The sequence below is a fragment of the Oryza brachyantha genome, chromosome 10, assembly GCF_000231095.2.
Source record: "Oryza brachyantha chromosome 10, ObraRS2, whole genome shotgun sequence".
NCBI lineage: Eukaryota > Viridiplantae > Streptophyta > Magnoliopsida > Poales > Poaceae > Oryza > Oryza brachyantha.
Window position 1 is genome coordinate 9,783,663 of NC_023172.2, and position 27,511 is coordinate 9,811,173.

Genomic DNA, 27,511 nt, shown 5'->3' on the forward strand with positions numbered 1-27,511 from the left:
TTTATATTTTTTAATAATTAACCATATACTAATTTATTGATACGTTTTTTTATTATCTATAGAAAAGTTGTTTTAAACAATCATATTCATCTATTTTATTAATTATGTTTAATACTTTTAATAATTATTTTATATTAATTAATCAGCTAGCTGCAGTTAATCAAGTCGCCAAAAAAATAAACAACCGAGTTGCCTGACCTGGGATTTGAACAAGGAACCTGCTGACTGCGGGAGGAGAGCATCTCCGCTGTGCCATTATTGCTTGCCTTGTTCTTGAGCTTAAGTATAGGACTCTACTTGTCGCGCGGACACACACGGAAGACGAAGAAATTAGGGGCGTTGCTACTGCTGATAGTATAGATAGAATTGTTACCGCTTTTTATAATAGTATAGATATAGATTAATAATTAGTTAATCATGCACTAATTTATTAGTACGTTTTTCACGTCACGTCGGGTAAGTTAACTTTATCACCCCCAACAATTGAACACGGCTTAAAGCTTTTGGGCCTTCGGCCTGTTTAAGTAGCTTCTTCTAAAGTTTTTGGGCCTTGGGCCTGTTTAAGGAGCTTCTTCCAGCTGTCTGGCCTACGTGTGTCAGAAGCTAGATTTAGGAGCGTTTTCAGGTTCTCAGAAACTCAAATAGCTGATTTTTAGAATCTAAAACTCTCCCAAAGCCTGCCTGTTTGTACAAACCGTAGTCCTTGAGGTCCCAAATCCTAGCTGGCCAGGTAATACTCAACACGGATGGGAGCAGTACTCAACAGTATCCATTTATAACAAACTTTGAATCAAAGCAGTAACTTATTTTGGGGAAAAAATAAATTATTGATTTGGCCAAAGAATATGACAATGGCCGCGATCGTTAGGGAGGGGATAAGTTAATTTATCCGGCGATAGACTAATATAGTTTTTTAAAATAATTTTTTCTATGGAAAATTTTTGTAAAGCGTGAAAACGAGAAAGATAAGACTTATCTTGCTGCCGAACACGACCAATATATATAGCCTATCTCGTTTTCTTGTGGTGGAACTTATCCACATTGTTACTAGTATGTAAGGCTGATTATACTTTTTAGTGATAGACGAATATCTTTTCGACAGTGAGCTTTATCGATCCAAATATATTGCTAGTTTAATCTTTGAAGATGCTTATAAAGTTATGATGTGTGTATATTCATAGAGATGAGTGTGTAGGATACTACCTAGTGCCCTGTGAAAGACATATATGTTTATATGGACGAGTGTGTACATTATAAGCACCTTACTGTTTTTTTCGGAAAAAAAAACTTCAGCGTGACGTGCTGGTGGCGCATCCGCGAGCGTTCGCGTGCACATGGGCAGCACCCAGCACTCGGGTTAAGGCATCAGACACCGCAAAAGCAAGAAAGGCCAGTTTAGTTTTCAAAAATTTTCCTAAAACATCACATCAAATCTTTAGACATCTAAATAGAGTATTAAACATAGATAAAACGAAAAACTAATTACACAGTTACGTGAGAAATCATTAGACGAATTTTTTGAGCCTAATTAGTTCATTATTAGGCATAAGTGCTACAGCAACCCATATACGATAATGACGGATTAATTAGGCTCAAAAGATTCGTCTCGTGGTTTCTAGGCGAGCCGTTAAATTCGTTTTTCATTCGTATCTGAAAACCTTTTCCGACATCCGGTCAAAATTTTGACGTGATACCTAAAAATTTTCGCTTCCCCAACTAAACACCCCCTTTGGAATGGTGACATCAGTTCAACGAGTAATTTTGCCAAAACAACGACCAAATGAAAGACTTGACAAAAACAATTGCTATAGCATCCCCATGATCTGTCCTTGGAATAATACATCTATTGATAATGACAGGTGAGCATCCTCTCTCCATATATATATATATACATGTACATCTACAGATGTGGCCTATCCATCTCATTTGGTACTCAAATCGCGCACAGCTCCACACTAAGCTTATGTATGTTATGTGAGAGCTGCAGCCATCGATCGGTCACTGCTCGTCCAGTTATATCAGTGTAAGTGGTCCGATCTCTAGCTATCACAGTTTTGCAAAACTGAAAGTTTTCATACTGCCGCACTGTTACTACCACTATTTTCATGAGGGGAAAGGTTCTGTTGATGAAATATCGATGAACTTTCATGTTTTGTTCTTCAAAGTATGTCCGAAATTAAGTGTGTACATTTTGATTTTGTCCAGTGAATCTCTAGATCTTTGGATAGGCCCTTGAATTCTATTTAAGGTGATGTTTTGTTTGATTTTCGCTTGTATAATCTCTCTCTCTCTATATGTGTGTGCCTGCGTTTTCATCACTTACATGCTGTGCCGTTTGAACTCAGAACCCAGAAGAGAAGGTAATGGCCCAAGTTGACCAAGTGGTGATAGCCTGGAAACAATGGGGCCTCCAAACGCTTGTGCTGCTCAGCTTGACGCTGCAGGTGACGCTTCTCGTCTTGGCCGAGTTTCGCCGGAGCATCAACTCCGGCGTGCTGAAGCTCTTCATCTGGTCGGCGTATATCCTAGCCGACACCACGGCAATCTACGTGCTCGGGCACCTCTCCGTGACCAGCAGGTCTCCCCAGCATCGGCTCATGGCATTCTGGGCACCGTTCCTGCTGCTGCACCTCGGTGGGCAGGACAACATCACTGCCTATGCCATCGAGGACAATCGGCTGTGGCTGCGCCACCTGTAGACGCTCGTCGTGCAGGTGTCTGCAGCCACCTATGTTATCTATGAATCTTCCATCCTAAACGGTGACCGGTCCATGCTTTGGTGGGCCACCATGCTTATGTTGGTAGTTGGAGTTGTTAAATATGGGGAGAGAGTATGGGCACTCAAGTGCGCTGGTAGTAGCCTATCAGGAAAAAATTATCGGTGGTTTGGATCGGCAAAGCTAGGTTTAACTGTCTATAATATGGATCACTATACAGCGTATCCTATTCGAGAGTACCGGGATACGGAAGCCTTGCTATTGATGGCCCATCGGTTGTTGGATCTTCCCAAGAGTTTTTTAAAGGGGCCATTACCGAAGGTTGTTGGGCACGAATTATTTTTACAATTAAGTGGAAAAGACATTTATAAGGTAGTTGAGATAGAGCTTTCCCTAATGCATGACGTCTTCTACACCAAGTCAGAGGTGATGCATGCTTGGTATGGCCTCTGCATCCGTGTATTTTTGCCCCTGGTTGTTGCTGTAGCATTCTTTCTGTTTTGTCAACATCATAGACATAAGCAACAGTGGGAGGGTTACAATAGAGTAGATATTGTTGTCACTTTCATCTTGTTTGTTGGGGCACTTATCCTGGAAATGGTATCATCATTGAGGGCTATGTTATCTAGCTGGACATTGGCATTCCTAGTAGAACCGGCTAAACCACCCAAGAATCTTCCATCGATAAAAAAACTACTCTCCCGTGTGATTTTGCCTCTGCGTCGACTCGTCCATGCTGCTGATTGGAGGAGGAAATACTACTGGACAGGCTCCATGGGGCAACTCAACTTAGTTGAGCTATGCGTCCATGGTAGGGCCAGCCAAAGAAGCAAAATAGCGAAATGGTTGGGACTAGAGGACCAATGGAATGTGCTAGCCTGCTCTCGCTTTATCCATGTCCCAAGAGGTGTCAAGAATCTGCTATATGAAGGATCCTGGAGAGCTCGCTGCCAAGTGGACACAAGTTACCCACGGGTCCCTTTGACCCTAAAACTAGGAGAGGAATTATTGTCCAAGTGTCTGGACGACGACAATGACAGTGAGTGCAGCAATAGCGACAGTGCTCCTGTGCCCACTATAGAGGAACACATCCTCACTTGGCACATCTCTACTGAGATCTATCTTGATTGGTGGAAGGAGGAGCAAGCAAAGCCCAAGGACCAAACGAGGGTCCAACCGGTGGACGAAGAAAATGCCAATGGTGGTGACAAAGAAGAAAACGCCAATGGTAACGACGAAGAAGAAAATACCAATGCTGATGATGAAGAAGAAAATGAACTAGCCGAGGCTGTTCGGATGCTCTCCAATTACATGTTTTTCCTCCTAGCGTCCCGTCCCTACATGTTACCTCCTCCGATCAACCGCGTCATGTACGTCGAGCTATGCAACGACATCATCTACACGGACCAACGAGCATGGCCCTCCGGGTCAACCGAGGCACTGATGAGCTACCTACGGGGCAGGGGACCAAAGTCGTTTAACCAAAGAATCAAGAGGGGACACCAGCTCGGCACAGGCCTTATAAAGATGGAGGAACAACGGAAGCAGGAAGAGAGCATGCTGAGACAGATAGGCCGGGTCTGGGCGGAGATGGTGTGCTACGCTGGTCACAAGTGCGGTGCCGACCATCATGCCAAGTCGCTTAGCAACGGCGGCGAGCTCATCACCGTAGCTGCACTCCTAGTGGAACACGCCTTGAAGGAGAGTGCTCCCGGTCCACGCGAGGAATACCCACTGAGGAAACTATCATATGATCATGTCCCTGATACTAATTGAGAGCAAACTTGGTATTGTCAATTTTGCTTTGCATTAGAGCTTCTCTGTTTTTGTTTCCTGATTTTTTGCTGCATTCCATTGTTGTGCTCGGTTGTTCAGCACCAGTGCACGTTTGTACACTTGACAATATGCCAAGATAAGTTACAGCTTTTGGACATCATACAAGTGCTGGTGAATGGCATGGCAACAGCGCAGCAAATAGAAAGTTGCGTAACCATTGCAACAGTATTGCAGCAAGGGATAAAAACGGAGTAAACATTGTAACACTGTCAGAAAGAATTTCACTAATAACTGTATTTCCAGTTTCCAACTTTGTTTTTAGCCTACGGGATTCTGCTGCAGCCAACTGGATGAATGTCCTATGCTAACATCGCCAATACAACATACGGGTGACAAAACACGAAAAATGGCTACAAAGCTATACACACTCCTGTGGTCTGCCGGCAAAAGCATGTGATGTACAAAACTTTACACAAAAAAGGGAGTGAGGTAGGGTACTAGGCTTACGATCATCTTCCGGTTCGCTGTGGCTGCTGTCGCTGCTTCATGCTAGCTCTCCGAGCTACGTCCCACGGCTTGTGCGGCACACCAACACCTTGCTGCGATGCAAAGAACGACTCGTATCCCGGGGAGTCGAAGGCGAACCCAGTGTGCTTCGACGTCTCTCGGGGAAGCATGGAGATTTCATAGCTCCTCGCTTCTTCTGGGCTTAGATGGCTTCTCTCTGGCAGCTGTATCCTGCTGTACTCGTGAGGGTCATCCCTGTGCATCTCCTGGATTACTTGGTAGTCATAGGGGAAGAGCCACCTTTGAATTCTGAGACAAATACCAGAGTAGCTTAGAATCAGTTGTTTTTATTCATACCATAGGATGCTTAAAAACCAGAAGGTTAAGCCAACATAATTTAATGGAAGGAAGAGCTAGTAATAAGTCGTTCACAGGCTCATAACTACCAAGGTATCAAAACTAAAAGTCATAGACTCGCAAAAAAAAATTACAGAAGAGCTGGCAAAGTAATAACTAATATAAGATGTCTTACGATAAATATAAGAAGTCACCAAAGAGAGCGATGACTGGAACAAGCAGTAGTGTGAGGTAGAAGAAAAACGTGCTCATCAACACATAAATCACAAAATAAACATTTTCCTGCAGAAAAAACGTGGTATGAGTTAATGCAGTTTATAGGAACAAAATAGAGCACTGATTTTTCAATAATCTATGAACTATCCCACCTGTCTGTCAAATGATGTCATTATCGCGGAGTATATGAAGATGAACAGAAACCAGGCTGCTATACTGCCAGCTACACTGATATAGTGCCATCTTGTTATAGAGTTGCATGACATTAGAAGTCGGAGATTCACAGTCACCACAACACAGGTGAAAGCCATTGTACTAACATCCCAAAGACCAAGAGTCTTGCCAGATGAACCATGACCATGCCGACTTGCAGCTGCAGTGAAGTAAAAAAACACTATTGACTGATAGAAGGCAAAGAAAGCCCACACTGCTATCACCCTCCACTTGAAGAATGCATTCCTGATTCCTTCCTGGTAAAGCTGTGGATATTTTTTTGATAGAGATGCACTCACATCCTGAAAGGGGCAAGTTAAGTGCAGTGCACAGAGAATAGCATACTCCACAAATAGAAATGATCAAATGAATACAAGCTACATACCTTATCGAACAACCCAACAATAATTACAGGTAGGGCCGTGAAAATGACATTATAAAGAGACTGGAACCAGTCATCATAAAATCGCTGACCAGAATAGCCAGTTTGAAAAGTGAACCAGAACTGAGTTAGCGTAAATGTCAGATTCTTGTAGAAAAAATATGTGATAACCTGCAACAGAAAGCATCAGTCATCACTTTCTTGAACTGTACATGAATCTACACTGCAAAGAACCGAAGTATACCTTGCATAGTCTTAAATATGACCATCTTCCATGTACAAGGAGCAAATCAGTAAGGTATCGGAACTGAGCAATGGCAAAATCACTAGCCATAACAGCTTGCATTCCTTCTTGTCCACTGATGCCAATCCCGACATGAGCAGCTTGAATCATACTCACATCATTAGCACCATCACCAATACTGAGAGTTATCTTACGGGCACCTTTCTTAACTAAGCTAGTGACCTGCATGATATGAGCAAGTGTCAGCTGTTTACTTTTGTGCATTGTTCTAACCAAACCAGTTATGCAAAGGAATAAATAAATCAAATCATACACGATTGCCAATGCTTAAAAGCTAAATAAAATGCATGCCAATAAAATTAGGACAAGAGAACAAGATTTGAGTTCGCAGTAGCAAAAGCTTCTCATGTGCTCCTATGATTAACAACAAACAAATCTTTTCAAGGACGCTTTTTTTGTCAGGAGAATTTGATTATTTCCTCATACATCCCAGTTTATTGCATAGATCCTCAGACAGCAGATGACATCTTTTGTTACCTGAGAAGAAGGTAAGGCATTCATAATTAACAACAATAACAGGAAGAAACGGTGTTTACCTGTGCTTTCTGCAATGGAGAAACTCGGCAGCATACAACTGAGTGGCAAATCAAACTCAAACCAAGAAGATCTACACGCAGAGTTGGGTCTAGAGCATACATCAAGCATCTCCCATCAATAATGAGCGCCAACTTTTGTCCAGGTATGGTAATCAGAGAACGTTGGGCTTCCTCATGGTAACTTTTAAGGTTCTGTTTTACTGATTCTTTGATAACACGTGCAATTTCCACTGGGTCTCCCTGAAAATGGCTAGAGTTATAAATGGTATAGGTAGGTTCATGAACAGAATAAATTAGGATACAAAAAAAATCTGATTTGTGTGGATTCTGTAGTAAGCTGATTTTTTTCCTACTCAAGTAAATGCAAAAATAAAAGGAATACATGAAATGTGTACAAGACATGCATTGATATATGGAGACGTTAAACCATTAAAGCAACACCATCCATAAAAAAAATGATTGAAGAATATCACTTCATTCTGTTCATTCTATAAAATTAGAAGAGGATTAATGCTATAGCTCCCACAAAACAAGTCATACCAAACCCAGGTACCAAGCAAACTTGTATCACCTACTTCTTAAGTGCTTTGGAAGGCAAACCATTATATACCGATACACAACCTTGGATGTTCACCAAATGAAACTGATGCTTCAAACATGTGGGCCCTGGACCCACATGAGCCCACATGTATGTCTCACAATGAGCGTCATGTTAGAATTCATGTAATCATTCAGTATGGAACTTTTTAAAGCTTCTACTTGTGATCATTTAAGCTTAATAAAGAAAAAACCAACTCGATATATGTCCATCTTACCCTGTCTTCAGCCTCTCTAATTACATCTGTCTCTGAGCTGATGATGAATTGTTTCATATCATTGTTTACAAGGCTGCAGGCTGCAGAGAAGAAAATCAACTAAAATCCTCTGTATATTTATCTATAAGATGAAATAGGAAACACAAAAAAGGATCTCAAGAACAAAAAGGCGATTTCCTCACACACACACAAAAACCTAAAAGAAAACACATGAGCAATATAATTGAGAGAGTAAAAGCTTCACCATATGCTATATTAATTGCTGTTTCCATCTTATCTCCTGTTAAAACCCAAATTTTTATGCCAGCTTTAGAAAGAGTTTCAATGCAGGCCGGGACCCCTTCTTGCAGTTTGTCCTCAATAGCAGTACACCCTATCAACATAAGATCTTTTTCAATCAACTCAGCCACCTACAGGGATGAAAAAAGCAACCTTTAATCACAATATTGCCCAGGAACACAAGAATAGACAACTTCTAAATTCTAGTCCTCTAAGATAAGATGGCCCCTTGACATTCATAGGTTCTGTGGCTTATGTTGCTTTGCAACAAAAAAAACTTAATAAACATTTCTGTAACTCTATAATGTCTGTAGTATTCTAAAAGAAGGAAATGGTGGTGGCAATGAATCTGCCATCTCCACCAACTCTATTTTTTTCAGAACTACTACTCCATGTTCTTTAATATTTTTAAAATAGTCCTATGTATTAGTTCAATCCTATTTCATCTCTAAAAAACAAGTTTACCATGCAAAGGCATCCATAGAGATGAATTGTTCTAAAGACCTAATTCATATTAGAGCATAGGTACCTAGTAGGTGAGAAAAACTAAAGTAAACTTCAATGCTAATGCTTCTGTTTCATATTATAAGTCACTTTGGGTTTCCTAGGTCAAAAACATCTTCAAATTTGAGCAAGTTTATAAAAAAATAGCAATATTTCCAACACAAAATAAATATACTATAAAAATATATTCAATTGTAGATTTAATGAAATTGATTTGGTGTTGTGGATGTATATTTTTCTATAAACTTGGTCAAACTTGAAAAGGTTTGACTTAGGACAAAACCAAGGTGACTTATAACATGAAGTGGAGGGAGTAATAGGCAAGAAATATTGACAAAAATTTTATGAGCACAGAATTTTTTTAAAAAAAAACATACACCACAATATACTAATGAAATAATCAAAAGATGCATGCCTCATCAAGCTTCTTATCACGGTCTCGTAATGAAGATTTAGCTTGAATAAACTTCTCATTCCAGCTTTCATATTGCTCCCTGCTGAGATCTCGATAAGCAAGGCAGAGTGTACGCAAGCCAGCAGAGCCAAATTGTTCTAGATGTTCTCTGCTCGTCTTTTTAATGTCATTATTGCAATCAGCTAATCTTTCATAAATAACATTGTCAGCACCCTATTACACAAAATTTATTTAAGGTTAGTGAAAACAAGGCAACCGTGTACAGAATGAAGTTAAATCAAGCCATTTTCTTGTTTACCTTGCAATAGAGAACAAGCCTTCCATTTGGAAAACGGCAAACCACCGATTGACGCTTTCTTGTACTGTTAGTTCAGTAGAGTGTGAAGGACAGAACTACTATTTCATCTCACTAAATTTACATATAAAAAAGAAAACACCAAACCTGTTGAATTCAAGAACATTCAGAATTTCATATGCAACATCTTGTATGCTTCCCATCCTCTCAACGTGTGATTCACGAACAATGACTGTGGTTGGAGTACGTCTACAAGAAGAGCACAAAAACATACCCTCCCATATTATGACTGATGAACAGAATCTCTTGTTCACAAGTATTGCACTGCAATTTAAAAAAAATGACTATCCCACATCTCAATGGTTGTATTAACAGTTAACTTCCTGTATCCATTGGAATGGGAAGAACTATTCCAACAGAAGCATATGGATCACCAAGAAGGCAAGGATGCCAATGCAGATATAGTTTAGAAGGGAATTACTAATAACAGGTTCAGTGGCATATAGCTTCACCAAGATTCAAGAAGGGGCCATTTTATGATTTTAACAAGTTTTGCCTCAATCCAAGGACAAATGATGAAGTTGTTGTGTGGGGGTGTGTTGGGCCTGTAAGGGTGGGGGTTGACGGGCACACTCTGGCCTCCACCAGTGAACAAGCACTAATCCATTCATAAACCTACCTGTACTACTGTCCTTTTCATGACTTCCTTCGAAACCATATAGCTGAGGTATTCGAGAAATTCTGACTGGATAAAACACATAAAAGAACAAAACAGCATATTTAGCCAAAAATAACTTAAGTTAGGGATTACCTATAAAAGAAGAAGCCAAAATTCTTTGCAGCAGCCACAAGTGCAGCCTCATCAGGAGAGGCAGCTTGGTAAGTGATCTTTTCCGGTGTCTCATCACCCTCAGGAAGAACTGTATGGCAGAGTGCAAGGCATCTGAAGAATTCCTGAAGAGAAAAGGAGCATACAAATATTGGTTGTTTACCACATTACAAAAATCATCAAAAGGGGAACAACGAACAAAGACATTAACCGAAGCTCTTCTTTTTTACAACGGGACATATGCTTGTCCATAAAATCAGAAATCATGGTCATTGACAACACTGGACAAAAGTAAGAGCTGAATGTATTTCATAACTAGTATATAATAACTACCTTGCAAGCTTCAGGATTAGGTTCATTTCTCCATGCACCACGCATGATTCTGGCATCATCGAAGTTGAATCCTTTCTCATGCACTGCAGCAGCTGATTCTTTACCCTGATGAGGTAAATAAAACAAAAATAAGAAAAGTAACACAAATAATCTGTTATGGCATGCATCACAGTTCAACAGCTATACAAGAAGAAAATTATTAAATACCTCATCACCACCAATCTTGATTCCAGATCGCTCAGCTCCACCTTTTTCTATCTCTGTGATGCCAGTTCCATATATCTCTCCAGCAATCGAACATTTAAAGAATTCCATCAAGTTTCTTGTAAGTGTTCCAGTTTTGTCAGAGAATATATATTCAACCTGAGCCATTGTGTTAATGGTAAAAATTAATATTAAGAGTACATATATGGGAACCGTTTGGTTTATCAGTAATTATGAAAATCCATCAGAAAGACTGAGCATTAATCCACTATTGTATGCATTTATGATCTGTTCTATTCAAGTAAATACCAAAGCCATGCTGGATGCATCTAGCTTGAACAGATGAAGCTGCTCAACATGCTTATTAAGTGGGCATCAGGTTACTCAATGTTTGTCAAATAACCATAAATCCCAAAGCAATCCTAAATTTTGGCATGATTTACTATTACAATAAGGTTGTGGCATTCCTTTAGCCAGATCCATTTGTCTAGTATAAGTTAGCCATATCCCATCGTTTAAACCTTGGGTTCTCTTCAAACCAAACAGATAAGCATGAGACAAGTTACCTGTCCAAGTTCCTCATTCAGGTTAGAAGTCCGAGCCAAAGCTGGAGTGTTGCTCTCAGCATGGTACATATGCAGATCATTGTTAATGAATTGTGTGCACTGAATGAATTTAATCATCTGCAACCAAAGGTAGGATGAGCTCCAAAAGTCCAAAAATAAGAAGCATCAACTAAGAAGTTGGACAAAATACCTCAATGGACACATAAAGAGAAATAGGGATGATTGTTGAATATAGAGTTATTAGAGTAAACATGGTTAAAATGGTGACCTGCAACAAAAACAGGATATAAGAGCACATATAGCAAACTAGCTATAGCATATATTATCTGAAATATTATGTACCACAAATTTGTTCTTAGGATTAAACTGGTCCTCCACTTTCCCACGCAAACCAAGATAGAAGTATTTCTCATTAATAAACACGCCACTGTTGACAAAAAAAAGATAAATGTTAAGTTTGTATTTAGTAGATAACTAGATATTTATATTAATTCACTGAAAGAAATTATAAGTATATCAACTGTGCATCTTCATTGTTCTTCTATCGTATGTGGATGCAAGAAACCATTTTTTATAGGAAAAGCAATATATATGAAAGTTTTGCAAAGGGTAGTACAGGTACTCTATTCGACCATTAAAAAAATTATTCTTCCGAATCAATCTTTACATAAATATATCTTCTTCGAAGAGTGTGTTAAGACCTGTTCATCCACCCCTCCCTCACAAAATCACTAAAAAACAGAAACAGAAAACATTCCCCAAATAAACTGCCAACAGTCCTGTTCTGGGCTGTACAGCACATCTTCTGTTACTATCTGATCTCATAATAGATTGCAACAATTAGATGCACGTGAGTCTGTTCTAGATATATTTGAACTATCTAAATTGATTGAACATGCAAGCCTCAATACAACCAAACTGGTACTTGTATAAAGGCTACCCTGTCAGGGTATTTGGTCCACCAACTCTCCATGCGATTAAGTAGTTTAATGTCCATCCCTCAACTCTAATACCAGACAGAACCCATCCCTCAACCGTAAAAACCATGCAAATCTTGTCCATGGCTAAGTATATTGGTGGTTTTTTGCCAGGTGACAATCTGCCTACATGGCAAATAAGTGAGCAAAAAACAAGGAAATAGTAGGATCCACTAGATTATCCACTTATGCATTTCATTTCCATATTCTTTTATCATCATTTGCTTTTTAGGGCTAAAGGTATTTATTATGTGGTAGACAAAGCCAAAAAGGATGATGTGGCAAGCCACCTCACTTAAAAATGCTTGCAAAACTGGCATAGTGGCGTTATTTAATGGTTTTGATAGTTGCGGACTACCTTTTGTCCAGTATAGAAGTTGAAGGAAGAAAATCAACCACATAAAGAGTCAACACTCAACAGATAGAAACAGACCATTTCCTTCAGAAATAGGTCCAATAAAAGAATAAATATGATAAATAAATGATGTAGAATGAGAAAAAGGTTCACCTTCCAATAGCACCAATGACACACATTGTGAAGAGGGTGGCAAAGAGAGCAAGGATAAGTTTGTCAAGCTTTTTTTCCAATGTACTTCTTTTAGAGGGAACGTTCATAGAATTCATCATAACCTGTGACAATGTTCCACATTCACTAAGCTTCAAGAAGCTAACAGCAATCATGACTTTGTGTTAAATATACAGGGAAAAGTGAAGAATTCGTACTTTTGTCTCATGGCCCGTGAATACAACAACCCCCACAATATACTCTGTGTTCCGAAGGCTACATCCCTGTGGCAAGAAGGCAAAAATAAGTTAGGTTATCTTTCTTTCTCATGTGTGCACACACATAACCACACACAGAGAAACAGAAGTAGGCAAGACTCCATTCAGTCTGATGATGTAAACAAATATTGGAAACAGTGGTTTAAGAGTGTGACTAAAATGCAGAGAACAACAATCCATCTAAGAATCTAACCATACAATGCAAGCATTTCCTTGTGGGTGCATAGATAAAAATAAACTCGCAAGAGCCGATGCAAGTAAACAGCATATAGAAGCATAGGCTATCAGGTTTTGGTACTTCACAATCTCCAAGATAGAAACTAAACCTAACTCTGGTTGTGCGCAATTCTTTCTCAAAGTATCAATTTTAATTAGTTTATATTTGCAACAGTGGCTACATATTGTCATAAGTGGAAATCCAGTATGTGTCTATTTAGTGAACTAAGCTGAATCCTATTGGTCATCTGTTCTGCATTTTATAAGCACAAAATTCACCACCCATAGCTCATCATATAGGTGGGACTTTACAAGTGCTGTTTACATGCACGAAGGTTGAAATATATTTTGTTACTTGAAAGTATTTGCACCACAGCTACCCTCATTGGCAAAAGTTGTGTAATCATAAGTGCCATTTCTGTGCTGAATCTACTGGCATAATTTTGTGTGCCCTATAAAAAAGTTGGTCAAAGTTACATATATATGTTCATGAATCCCATGGCAATGCTCTTTTTTATCTTAAGAGTGCACAAAAAAAATGCATGCTAAATCTAGGAACATACAAGTAAGATAGCAAGTCAAAATCCTTTTTTAACAGAAAAAATTATAGAAATGAACTAAACAGAATGAAAAAAAAGCATACTCTTAATAGTACTTGATTTGGTGAGAGTGGTAAAGTTTGCTTGTCCACAATAAGATTTCCAGTAAATGTATACAGTGAATTGTTTGGCTGCTCACACTGTATTTCACCTGTAAGTATGAAAGTCAACCACAAAACGCACAATGAAGAATAACCACAGAAACATAAGTGTCATAGTTTCAGGAAAAAGTGAAGTTCCTAAAAGAGAAAAGTTTCCAAGTCGCAACAAGGCAACAACTACAAATTACGTCTTCAACACAAAACAAAAATACACAGACCTTTGAATTCAAAAGCCTTTTCAGGATCTTTGTAATCCCAGGTTTTCTCCAAAGCCTTCCTTATTTTCAGATTGGTTTCCCCATCAAGATTTGCTGTCTAAGATGAACAAAAAATATATTTAAAAGAACTTCAATTTAGAGAGAGATTTCTCAAAGCTTATTTACTAGTAGCGAAAAAGGTAAAATGAATGTACAAACCTCTATGTAGCAGACACCATCAGGATTTGTGCTTGACAAGAAGAGCAAGTCGGCAGGGAAATAACCGTCTTGCTTGATCTGCTCTAAAGAAATGCCACCACTATTAGTTCACCTATTTACTTTGTGGATAACCAGATGGAAGAAAAAGCCTGTAAGGAAGATTTAAGACATTACCCTCACAATATCTCCAACCTGCAGTCTTTTCCATGGAGTACTTTCCCACTTTTGACCTTGTAACACATCAACATGTGCATTATTAATTGACATATCATTCTGGAAACGTTTCTGTGTAAGGAACAGCAAACAAAAAGGTAATGTCATAAGTTAACTTAGTTTTAGAAAGCACAACGAAATAGTTAAGCAGTTCTGGAATAGCAGAATACTAACCCAGTCTTCAAAAGCTTCCTTGATAAGAGAAACCAAAAGCACAAGACTTAGTGGAACGACATTGGTGACAGGATGAACTGGACTGCAAAAGAAAACAAGGATGACTGAATCAACCAATGGAAGTGATATGCTCAATTCATCAAGATAAAACAATGAATTCCAAAAGTAGCACAGGTGTGTGAAGGGGCATGTCAGACAAAGAGATACCTAATTGGTGTGGTTGACAGTATTGAAATCATGAGAAAGTAAAGATTTGCCACCCGCCTGAACTGTCAAAGCAAAACGAACAGATAACTACAAAAGGTTCACACATTGATATCATTTTTCTATGGAAAATAAAATCGATGTCACAGCAATAACTTAAAAGCTGCTATCTAGCCATGGGCATCATCCACCGTGGCATACATTTATTGTTGACAATGCTAGTTATAATGCCCGTAACTTAGTTCCGTCTTGAGACGAGGTTAAACCAAATTACCTAAATTTTCTTTATTGGCAACATATGTAATGGTAAAAGAAACAATATAGTAATACCTGTTCAAACAGCCCTTTAGGTAGAAAAGTCAGCACATTATACTTTGTAGTCGACACAGAATTTCCCTGCAAATGTGAACACGCAACGTGAAAACATGTTATAGAAAAAGAGAAAAATATATCACCGTATCAGTCAATTGTCAAACAACCAAAGCATTAGCATTTCCATAATTGACAGTTTGATACCAGATGAGGGAAACTTAAAAATCAAACAAAAAGAGATGATTGAATAAATGTTCAAACAAACTACAACCATGTTGGCAATATAGCAGTAAGTCAGTGCATTTTAATCTTTAGAGTAGTGATTTGAAATGGATTTAATCATTTAGAGTTTTATACTAACAGATGAAACAAAGGGGAAAGTACAGCAGCGTGGTGAAAATAAAATAATGAATACCCAGCTGTATCAAAGAAGTTTTGCAGGTAGGAAAAGGAAACACTTTGATCAGTAGTATTCAGCCAAATACAAAGACAAAAAATCAAACACCTTTTGGCACAACCTTGAACCTCCCCCATTTTGGTATTCCATAATGCATTTTGGCATCAACAGTACTTGCAATATCAGGACACGATCCAAAATCTTGTTATTTGAAACATAAGGGATCTTACAAATAATAGCTTAAACTTAGCTTGGTGATCTCGTTCCGGACACAATTATCCAAGCTAACTATTCAATACAGCATGCATTTTGGGCGGCTAAGCGCGTCGATACAAATCGTAGTTCAGCCATTGTACTATAATTCATCGAGCCTAGATAATGAGCGGTGTATGTATCTCATCATTGGCAATGGCTAACTGATAACTAATTCCAAAAAATAGATAAGCTCAAATCTGCGCAATGACCTCGCAGTTCTCCATATAATGCAGCCCAAGTGACTAACAAAATCCGGTCCAGGAAACTACAGAGAAGCACGTAACATATCTCCAGCTCATTGAGCAACCCATCTCCAGCACAACCACATATGAGCAAGGGACACGCTATGAGCAACGAGATCTAAACCCAGACCAGCATCTCCAAACGCTCGACGGATGGATCAACGAGAAAACGCTCGCGCACCTTGTACCCGACGGGCGCGTTGGCCTCGCGGTCGTTGCAGCAGATGGTCCGCACGGACGGCGCCTGCGGCTGCGGCTGCCGACGCAGGCTGGCCCCGCCGCCGCCGAGCCGCGCCGTCCTGGTCGACTCCCCGCGTCCGACCGCGGAGTGGCCCCCGGCGCCACGCGGAGACGACTCCCCGCCGAGCCGCGCGGTGGCGACCCGCACCATCTCCTTTATCCGCGCGCTCATCGTACTCTTCCCCGCTCCCACTCCCCCGCGGCGATGAATCCGACGCGGAGGAGCCCTCGCGGCCGCCGCCGGAGATCTCGGGAACCACCGCCTCCCGGGGGGGGGGGGGGGGGGGGGACGACCGGATCGGGCGCAGGAGATCAGCGGCCGAATCCGGCCGGGTTCGCGGCGGCGGCTCACCCCCGGCGTCAGCGGAGGCGAGGCGGCTCGATTCGATTTGGATCACGCCGCGTCGTCGTGCTCTCGCTTTGTGTTTTTTCTTTTTCTTTTTTTTTTTTCTCTTTTGGCTTTGGCTACTTTTCCTCTCCTCGTGGTCGTGGAAATGGAGGGGAGGAAGCGAAGCGAGGTCTGCGAGGAGGAGGAATGGAGGGGCATTTTCGTGGTTTCCGCCCTCAATTTGTATGGAAGTAACGGAGGCTTTCGGTAACGGCGTTTTGGTCAAGTTTGAAAACGTACTATCGATGACCTTTTGTTTTCCGCGTTTTTTCCCGTTTGGGGGAGAATAACCTAGAGGGCAAGGAAACGGCGAATTTGTACATTGATATACTGAAAATTGCAGCTGTGTGTACTATCTGCCCCCTCTCTATCCGTTAAAAAAACAAATACCGAGAAAAAATCTAGGTATGTCTAGAAATTGGCTATATAATTGTCGAATAAATAGTGTATATAAGTAGGGGGTGGACATTTAGTTAGTTCGGTAACATGGGAGATTTGGTTATCGAAAAGTTAAAACCGAAATTAGTTTAGGAAAAGTTAGGACTGGACAATTCGGATTCAATTGTCACCGAAATTTGACAGATTAAGGTTGCAACATAAAATAATAAGAACTTGAAAAAAATTGGCAACACTTTCTCTTTTATGTCTTTTTGATAGTTCAATATCAGGAGATGACACCAAATCACAAATATATCTCCAAACATAGCATTATAATTGCATAATTTGATAGACTTTGTGGGCTACCAGCTTATATATATTGTTGTTTAAATTAGTCTAACTATATTGGATAACAGATAATGATAACCAAAGTAACTGAAAATATTTCGGTTAGTTCCAATTGGTGACCAAACTAGTGACCGAAAAATTCTCTTTTCGTTCCAATTAGTTTGGTTCAGTTTTTGGGTTTCGGTTTTTTTGTGTCCACCCCTATATACAAGGTTCTCTCACCTGAAATTCATATGTCATGCGACTATATCAAGCATTGTTGTTAACCATCAACCAGGCTCTCGTGTAGTATATATTTGCCACGAGATCATAAGGTACTCATTTTTTTAGATTTTATAGTGGGTTAGAGTGGATCACGAAGGTTGGATGAAGGAGACGCATTATATAAAGAAGCAATTACCTCACCATACGTAATGTTAATGTTAATCTTAAACTAAGTTTTGAACATGCCATGTGATCTGATGATATTAGGTAAGGTTAATTAGAGAGAAGTGAGGTAGGGAGAGGTTAGCGTTTAATTTTACCCCTAGCAAATCAATGCCATGCTAGAGAGCATGAAAATGTTGAACCCATATTATTTGCCATATACCATATGTTCCACTTTTTTTTCATTGCAATTACTTACACTACAATCCTTACTGTGTGTGTGTGTGTGTTTTTATACATTTCTTGGTGAAACACGTGTTATCGTTTCAAAGAAAATAACTTATCGATGTTATTTGTCAATACGTGAGTTTATAAAACATATGCACAAGCCGTTGTTGGGTCCATGAATTTTCTAGAATCTGGACAAACCACACAATTATATACGACTTGATAGATCCGTGTATGCAGAGTTGATAATAGCGAGTTCGATTTAGAGGAATAAATCATTGCAATAGATTAGGTTGATTGGTTGATGATAGTTATGCATTGGTAATTAACGGGCTAGGATAGTGTGCGAATTATGTTGTTTTGGTCTTAACTGTTTTGCTAGTTTGCCTAGATAGTCTAGGCTGAGTAAGCACTCAGCCATTCTATGCTAATTTGCATAGATAATTTAGCTGGGCAGTCACCCCCCCCCCCCCACCTGGTCCCGAGCACTAGCTCATGGGTAGATCCGTAGATGGGCCTTATCTACACCACTGCATACAACTTCCTATTTATCATCAAATGAGACCTAAAAATTATTGGCAATAGTTCGATGATATGTAAGAGAACTTATAGTCATTTTTTTTCATAATGGAAGTTTGTGGTGCTTGATTGCCTTTTCATAACTACCACACAATATGTTGGACAAAATGTTTGGTCAACTATATATAACAATTAACTTAACAAGTCATATTTGATCTCGTAACTATTAAACGTGCCATGAAGATACATACAGCTAAACGAAAGCATTCTTACGTACACACAATCATGTGTTTTATCTGTTTCATATTATAAGATGTTTTAGTTATACCTAGATTTATCTATTGATCAATACATATTATTTATATTATATCTAGATTCTTCACCATCTATGTAAACCTAGCAAATGTTATAAAGTCTTATATCGTAACCAATCGTAACCATAGGAACTGGGCTCTCCGCTGGGGCACGGCTTCAACATGTCGCAGTTTCGCCATACAAAATTGATCCAAATGCAAAACATTTAAGGAAATCCGTGGAAAAAATATATGATATACAGATTGATTTGCAATGATATTTGGTGAAAAAAAATTGATGAAAAAACTAAATCTACTAAAGAATAAAAATCCAGTGCCGAAAAATGGTTGGGTAAAATAAAAAATGGTAATTGAATATTTGCAGCACTTAGTTGATTACGTAATTGATATACATGAAGCATATTTTTTATTGCGTTAGCTATTTGTGATGTAGATAGCTAGTAATATTTTATTATAGGCTTTTTATTAATTTTCCATATGCTAATTGAGTTAAATTAGCTATGTAGTCACATGTTTGCAAACATGTAATAATTTTGCACGTAATATTTGGTTATAGGTACACTTGCATGCCAAGATTTATCAAGAATTTAGAAATGATCATGGCAAAACTTTCTTATTTCTCTATAACATGTCCTAAATGTCACAAATATAGCTAAATATTATTTTCCTATTTTTCTTTTATTTTACAGATTTGTTCAAAATTAATTTCATCCAGTTGTTAGATTGCACTAGTCGCGGTTTTCGAAACCAGGTGGTTTTAACCCAAAACTGCTCGGTAACTGTAGATTTTGAATTCAATTTTTTTAGATTTAAATTTAGTAGGTGTCCTCGGTTACCGTGCGATAACCGGATCCGCGGTGCCGTGGCACGGACAGCAGGGAAGTTTTCGGGAACCCTAATCTGGCTTGTGCAGGATGATCTTGAATCCGTCCAAATAGCAATAGCGCTCCAAAACAGAGGCATCCTTGGCGCGTGCCGTCGCCTGACGCCGCTGACGGGACATCGTGGTGAATAGTCCCCCAGCATTCGACGCCCACGTCAAACACACGGACACGTCACGGTGTGGGGCCCAGCAGTGGTCAACACCACAGTGCGGCGGGCCCAGCTGTCAGCGACAAAAAACACCGGAGGACGAGCACGCGGTTGCGCGGTCAAACAAGTAAAAAAAATTTTCTCGCCCGCCCGGCGCCAGCCATCCACAGGTCAGCATCGACCTTTCGCCTGAGTGGCCCCATCACCACGCCTCTCACTGCAAGTGGGTCCCACCAGAGCTGACCAACCAACGGAAGAAACCTCCTGGAGCAAGGGCGTAGAGAAGAAATTGTGTTTAGTCAGTCATGACCATGACCTAATCAAAGATTAGAGAGCTAACCACATGTGGTTAAGCAATAAACACGGACTAATGTTAAACCGTTAAGCGTTTGGTGACGATCAGATTGAGCAAGCAAAGATTAGCTAAGAGACACATGACATCAGACATGTAACATGTTCAAGCCAACTCATAACACGGTGGCACAGTGTGACCAAGGCTAACTACCATCTACTACATACAACATGATACATGATACAGTAGCCACTACAGATGTCCAAGCCATCAGGTGCCCACACAATGCACCAACCATTCTTCTCCCTGTCTGTCAACCCTGCAACAACAGCCAGAATTTGTCAGGAAAGTTCCAATTACTCCGGAGTACACACTACACGGTCAAGGTGGGAATGAAAAAAGAACTGCAGTTGAAAAAAAAAAGCAAGATCGAAATGACCTAGGCCCTGTTCGTTTGGAAGCAGGTAAGATATCTTACCTCGGTACGAAAAACATACTAATAGATTAGTACATGATTAATTAATTATTAATTATTAAAAAATATAAAATAGATTAATATGATTTTTTAATCAACTTTTCTATAGAAAATTTTTGCAAAAAACACACCGTTTAGCAGTTCAGAAAGCGTGCGCGCGAGAAATGAGAGGAGTTAGATACCTTATGCAGGGTGGCGATCGCAGCCCTAGCCATGATGGCATATGAGGATCTGAATCTGTTATAAAAATGTTCCGTCTCAGAGATTTCCTTCTATAGAAAAATAATATTACAATGGGAGTCGGAAATGTAAGAGGTAATCAACATTACAAGCCTCTCTTTCCTGATGCCACTACCCTGGGCCCTGTTTAATTCCCAAAAACTTTTACCCAAAAATATCGCATTGAATATTTGGACATCTAAATGGAACAGTAAAAATAGATAAAAAACTAATTGCATAGTTATAGAAGAAACCGTGAGACGAATCTTTTGAGCCTAATTAATCCATGATTAGTCATAAGTGCCACAGTAACCCATATGTAATAACGGATTAATTAGACTCAAAAGATTCGTCTCGTGGTTTCCAGACAAGGTGTGAAATTTAATTTTTCATTCGTGTCCAAAAACCTCATTCAACATCCGATCAAACGTTCGATGCGATACTCAAAATTTTCTTTTCCCCACCTAAACACCTCCTAAGCATGTTGCTGCTTCTCCGAGGATCCCTTTGTCCGCCCCTCATCAGGTCGCACACCATGGGAGAATGTTCCATCACCATGGACACTGGAGTTAACCGCCTATTCGTGACCTGAAGAAATGTCGGTCATCCTAAACATTGCACGAAGAAAGGGTGTCATGTGTTGTCCATAATATATAGACACAGTTCACTATAGGTCATGTTTTCACTGAGATCAAAAGAGGTGATGAGCAACAACTATCGTATGACAGGAACAATGACTTGTGCATACTTGCAGATGATTATGGTGTAAAAAATAATTATGTTAGCTATAAGTGTAAACCATGTAAACTTAGAGGTATTTGCACCCGTCAATGACTGTGCAGCCTTATTGAACTCAACCTAAACAACCTGGTACAAGAAATGTAGTATAGATCTATCCTAGTATATTGCGAAAGACAGATACAATATTAGTCTATCATACTAGGCTCCCTTTGATTCAAAGAAAATTCATAGGAATTTTAGAGAATTTCATTCCTATAGGAATTTTTCCTACAAAGCCATTTGAATCAAAGGAATAAACCATATGAAATTCCTATGGAATACCTCTTCCCATACATGCTTTGGAGGAAATTTAACAAGAGGTAGAATCTCATGGTAAAAATCCTATGAGTATTTATCTCTCCTTAAATTCCTGTGTTTTTCCTGTGGTCCAATCAAACAACTATTTTTATGTTTTTTCTGTGTTTTACAATCATATGTTTTACACTTACATTCCTATCAGAATTCTATGTTTTTTCTATTTCCCTGTTTTATTATTCATGTGATTCAAAGAGGCCCTCAGTGTTCTAAGCATAAATCTCACTCTACATTTAGCACATGGACCCAAATAGTTAGAGATGGCCCTGGGCGCGGGCTGTGAATGAGACACGAAGTATAGTGGATTTTTATCAAGTAGACTTTTTTACTTGGGAAGGACCGAACGTTCGAAGCCGGCCCAAACAACCAGGGGATTGCAAATACTAAGCAGCCAGGCCCATGTTTCAACGTTGCTGGACTCGTCAACGCGGGGCTTATTGTTTAACAATCTGTGATTTTTAAGTTCGTATAGATATATACATGTTAAAAATATTTGTCACTTAGACAAAATTTGGTCAAACATATAAAAATACGACAAACAATTTTGTGTCAAAATAAATTTATAAAATATAATAAATTTATGATATTATGACATTACTTTCCAGGAGAATATATGTGTATTATTTGTCTTATATTTAAAATAAGCATTTAAGAAATTACCAATGATTGGCATTTTAAAGTTTGATCAAATTTTATCCTAAATGATATATTTTTGATCCGAGGGAGTATTATATCTTCGAATTCAGTTTCTAAGTTGTGATGTGCTATGTGTGACCGTGTCACATCCATTTTAAATAGGAAGCATATATAATACAAGAAGTTTATGCAAAGTTTATACAAAGAGCCCGAAAACTCACCGCGCACGTTGTTCGCCATTTTGAATCCATTGTTTACCTACCTCAAACTTTCTGCACCAGGTGGCCGCTGCGCCAATCATGGCTTGCTTTGCTTCCATTGCAATGCAAGTCACACTCGCACTCACACAAACCTCATCGACCCTAGCCAAGTAGCCAGAGTAGCTGCTAGCCATGGCCATTCTGCATCTATCCTTCATCGCATTCTGCAGAAGATCGATCTCCTGCAGGGTAGTATAAAGATCCCTGCTTCATCGCTGCGTGACAGCTTAAGTCGATCAGTTTCCGAGTCTTGACATGGCGTGCTTCTCCTTGCTCGCCGCCGGCGTCCGTCCGCTGCTCCTCCCGGCGGCGGCCATCATCCTCCTCCTCACCACTCTCCTCTCAGGTACTGTACATCACATCCATGTTCTCTCCTTGCTGCTTTCATCAATGCTTCCATGCAATGCGCTGATCGTTCATAATTTCCCGCAGTCGTCTTTTTGCTTCTGTTTACGAGGGCATGTTTAGTTTGCGAAAAAAAATTTTAGGTGTTATATCAAATATTTAACTGGATGTCAGAAGGGGGTTTTAGATACGAATGAAAAAACTAATTTCATAACTCATCTGGAAACCGCGAGACCAATCTTTTGAGCTTAATTAATTCATCATTAGCACATATGGATTACTGTAGCACTTATGACTAATCATGGACTAATTAGTTTCAAAAGATTTGTCTCGCAATTTCCCCTCTAACTGTATAATTAGTTTTTGTTTATCTATATCTAGTGCTTAATGCATATATCCAACGATTCGATATCATATTTTTGTGAAAAAAATAATTTTTGGGAACTAAACAAGGCTTATGCTAAAAACTGAAATTTCAAAGGATTTTTTATTAGTTTATTTTTAGATCTTTTCTTTTAGATTGCTAGAAAACATATATACAAATGTTTATTAATAAGTTATTTTTTATTTGTAAATAGATCGTTTGTTTCTTTTTTTACGAAAGAAACAAAAAATGAACCTCTCCATTGATTTTTGTTCGTGATCGATCAGGGCCGGTCGTGCTCGTGCGAGGCGTCACGTTCCGGGTGGTGAACAAGTGCCCGTTCCCGGTGTGGCCGGCGACGGCGCCCAACGCCGCCCATCCGGTGCTCGCCGACGGCGGCTTCTTCCTCCCGCCGGGGCAGTCGAGGCGCGTCAGGGCGCCGGCCACGTGGAACGGCCGCTTCTGGGGCCGCACCGGCTGCAACTTCACCTCCGGCCATGGCACCACCGCGTGCCTCACCGGCGACTGCGAGGGCCGTCTCGCCTGCAACGGCTCCGTCGGCGCCCCGCCCGCCACCGTCGTCGAGGTGGACCTGCACGAGGACCGGAGCAAGGGGAGCTCCTACGACGTCAGCCTGGTGGACGGCTACAACCTGCCGGTGTCCGTCTGGACCAAGCCCGCCGCCGGTGCCGACGCCGACCGCAAGTGCGTGATCTCCGGCTGCGCCAAGAACGTGAACGCGGTGTGCCCTCCGGAGCTGCAGGTGACGGCGGCGCCGCCGTCGTCGTCGGCGTCGGCGGCGACGGTGGTGGCGTGCAAGAGCGCGTGCCTGGCGTTCGGGTCGGACGCGTTCTGCTGCCGCGGCGCGTACGGCACGGCGGAGACGTGCCGGGGCAGCGCGTACTCGCGGCTGTTCCGGGACGCGTGCCCGGCGTACGTCAGCTACCCCTACGACACGGCGGCGGCGGCGGCGGCGAGGTGCTACGCGCAGGACTACGTGGTCGCCTTCTGTCCGTCCAGATGGGGCGGCGCGGGCGATCGTGTGGCCCAGGCTTGACGGATGTGATGCCGCCGGATTCGAATAAAAGAAAACGCGTGTGCTACGTAGTCTTGAATCTCTCGATCTTGCGTGTATGTATCTATATACAAGTATATATAGTATATGAAGTTCGTATGTGATCAATGGATAGTTTTTGTGCTGGTGTTAGTATGTGTGTGAAGTATTTAGAGTAAATTTGGATGCACACATGAGCTGAAAACACTATGCCTATTTTTGAAACTTGGAACACAAATACACAATCATGTTTTGAACATAATTTTTTTTTTGCCCAGTTTAAGAGACTAGCATGGCCCAAACACTGAGCACTAAGCTACATAAAACGAGGATTGCTCCAGCGCTGGCCCGTTCCTGAGGTCATCTCTCCGAATTTATTATGTTTTTTGGATGTGCGATTTGTTTTATTAGAAAATTATGTGGTGATCATTTATTTTGCTGTAATTTATTATAATTATAATAGAAACTTTGAGCATAATATTTTTTATATTTTCAAAAAAATAAACCAAGAAAATGACCAAATGTATATATAAAAAGTCAACCACCAAGGAACACACGGATAGGCCCCGGTCATCATCTTCCAACAGCGTTTGCTCCAAGTCGCGGCGGCATAGTTGCGTCGTAGTGTAGATCGGCACACGAAAGTCTACCTTTTAGTACGATCTTTTTTTCCACGACAGTGAGACCCTCGTGTGCCGCCTCCATAGCACATATGCCCAGGAGGAGCCCTGTCGTGGTCGTGTACGCCGATTTGCCTTATGTCACCTCCAACAATTGAGATAACATATTATCTTTAAACATTCTAAAAGGCAATTTCTTTAATGGTCCAGCTCTTTACAACTAACTCATAATACAAATGCCTCTACAATTCATTCTCGCTTAACATTAAAATATGTGGAAGTTAATAGATACTCTTTTATTTCTTTTCTATAAAAAAAATATATAGTATTAGAGGTGACGTTAGGCTTGGCAAGCTAGCTATAACGTTCACGAAAGTTACATGGACAAGACGACGATCAATAAGTGGTTACAAAGTGTAATGGCCAAATGGATAGAAAAAAGATATAAGTAATAAATTGACTTATCAACTGAATGTTGTTTCAGATATTAATAATCACATGTTTGGGACAGGACTCAGTATAGTTGATTCAAAAATAAGACCTTAGATTTTGGTTGGGGCAACGACAATGCTTTGGGCGCTGTGGTGGTCAAGAAATGACAATATTTTTTTGATAAGGCACAGATTAAATGTTATATGCTGGTCATCTTGAGAAGGACACATGAGACTCAATTGATGATGGTTGAATAAAGAATAGAAAATGTTAGAAAGACATGATTTCAAATAGAATATAATAGAGTCTAATAAAATATCCAGAGATAAATATAAAATCCTACATAGATTAGATAGAATATTTAAATTATGGTCTAAATTTATATCTTCTACGTACGCTATATATATACTCATGAGGGTTAGTGATATACTATAGATCATATAATTTCCCCAATTGAATATTTTCCAAAGGGGCCCGGTTAGGTCAGGTTACCTTTGCCCCATAAATTTGACCAGCCTTTACAAAAAGGTTTTGATCATCATTCAAATTTAACCCCCTGTGATAATATTTAGGTGTCAACACCTCTCTACAGGATGCATCTAGAGATAAAATATACTAAGGGGGCGATTGACGTTTTTTTAAAAAAACAAACGACATATTTACAAATAAAAATTAATTTATAAATAAAAAATTATATATATATTCCCAGTGATCTAAAAGTAAAGACTGAAAAATAAACTATCATAAAAAATCCACCAAAATCAACCATAAATTTAAAATTGAAAATTCAAATTATGGCATATAAACGTGAGCAGAAGCGAAATGACGAGGGTGCAAGTATATCTTGGTATCTTTATCGTTCTACCAGAAAACAGAAATAAATAAACTCTCTTATTCCTAATATTTTTCCACTCCATCTGTTTTAAATTATAAATATTTTTGAAATTATAATCTTATACTAAAATATAAGTATTTTTAACACTATTTATAATATTATCGTCAATCACTTCATATGTAAAATTCATCTCATTTTGCCCCACCTACCCTATAACTCATACACATACCTTATTTATTATAAACATTATAGTTATTTTCTTAACTTTAATGAATGCTAAATAGTATAAAAATGATTATATTATGAGATGGAGATAGTAGTATCCAATTGTACCCTACACAGCACCTCAAATTTAGGCTAGGCCATATGCAATTCAAGGTGATCGGACGCCTGAAAATTTTATCGATCGTTTAAATTCAGAAAATGGAATTTTCATGTTTTGCAATCGGTCAAAGCTTTCACCATCACTGTTTACTATTGGACTACAGTACATACCGTCGTACTCGATCACCCTCATCTTTGCACGTTTAATTGATGTTGAACACCAATTACAGTACCACACTATATATATTGTCATGCTCAATAATTAATTACTACCTCTGTTTATATTGTAAGACTTTTTATCTTGCCTAAATTTATCAATCGATAAATGTGTATAATTTTTATATATGTCTAGATTTATTAGCATTTATATAAATCGATGATTGCATATGTTCTTAAGTGGGCAACATGCTGTAGTTCTTCGTCCCTATCTCCACACACACTTTTCTCTCCCTCCCTATTGACCACACCGTCCTCGGCGACAGAGGCGGCTGACAGAGCTTGGGGTGGCGGAGCCCGAGCCATGCCTCTCCCAACGCGCGTCCTCACCGTGCCCTGCTGCGTTCTTTCACGAGGCTGCTCCCTATTGACCACACCGTCCTCGGCGACAGAG

At 39.8% G+C, this 27,511-nt stretch overlaps 2 protein-coding genes and 1 pseudogene across 3 annotated transcripts; 2 read left to right on the forward strand and 1 right to left on the reverse strand.

Moving 5' to 3' along the window:
* The first annotated feature begins 1,927 nt into the window (after positions 1-1,927).
* LOC102710336 lies at positions 1,928-4,754 on the forward strand (annotated as a pseudogene).
* LOC102710625 (phospholipid-transporting ATPase 3) lies at positions 4,735-16,901 on the reverse strand. 2 transcript variants are annotated; one of them, XM_040528056.1, is made up of 27 exons: positions 16,319-16,901; positions 15,262-15,327; positions 14,935-14,996; positions 14,728-14,809; positions 14,515-14,625; positions 14,341-14,418; positions 14,143-14,239; positions 13,868-13,974; positions 12,949-13,014; positions 12,734-12,855; positions 11,591-11,675; positions 11,439-11,516; positions 11,249-11,365; positions 10,686-10,841; positions 10,479-10,583; positions 10,128-10,270; positions 9,464-9,565; positions 9,320-9,383; positions 9,022-9,234; positions 8,068-8,233; positions 7,824-7,903; positions 7,009-7,248; positions 6,413-6,634; positions 6,172-6,339; positions 5,726-6,088; positions 5,533-5,639; positions 4,735-5,309 (listed from the first exon to the last, which is right to left on the reverse strand). In XM_040528056.1, the coding sequence occupies exons 1-27, from the start codon at positions 16,547-16,549 to the stop codon at positions 5,003-5,005; spliced, it is 3,738 nt and encodes a 1,245-aa protein (XP_040383990.1). In that variant the 5' UTR covers positions 16,550-16,901; the 3' UTR covers positions 4,735-5,002. The 2 variants fall into 2 exon arrangements, with proteins under 2 accessions (XP_040383990.1, XP_015697364.1); XM_015841878.1 differs by lacking the exon at positions 16,319-16,901 and having other exon boundaries at positions 14,935-14,991; positions 15,262-15,277.
* Positions 16,902-23,129: 6,228 nt separating this feature from the next.
* LOC102715052 (pathogenesis-related thaumatin-like protein 3.5) lies at positions 23,130-24,927 on the forward strand. Its single transcript, XM_040528427.1, has 2 exons — positions 23,130-23,273; positions 23,924-24,927. Exons 1-2 carry the CDS (start codon positions 23,183-23,185, stop codon positions 24,691-24,693), a joined length of 861 nt encoding a protein of 286 aa, XP_040384361.1. The 5' UTR covers positions 23,130-23,182; the 3' UTR covers positions 24,694-24,927.
* Positions 24,928-27,511: the final 2,584 nt, after the last annotated feature.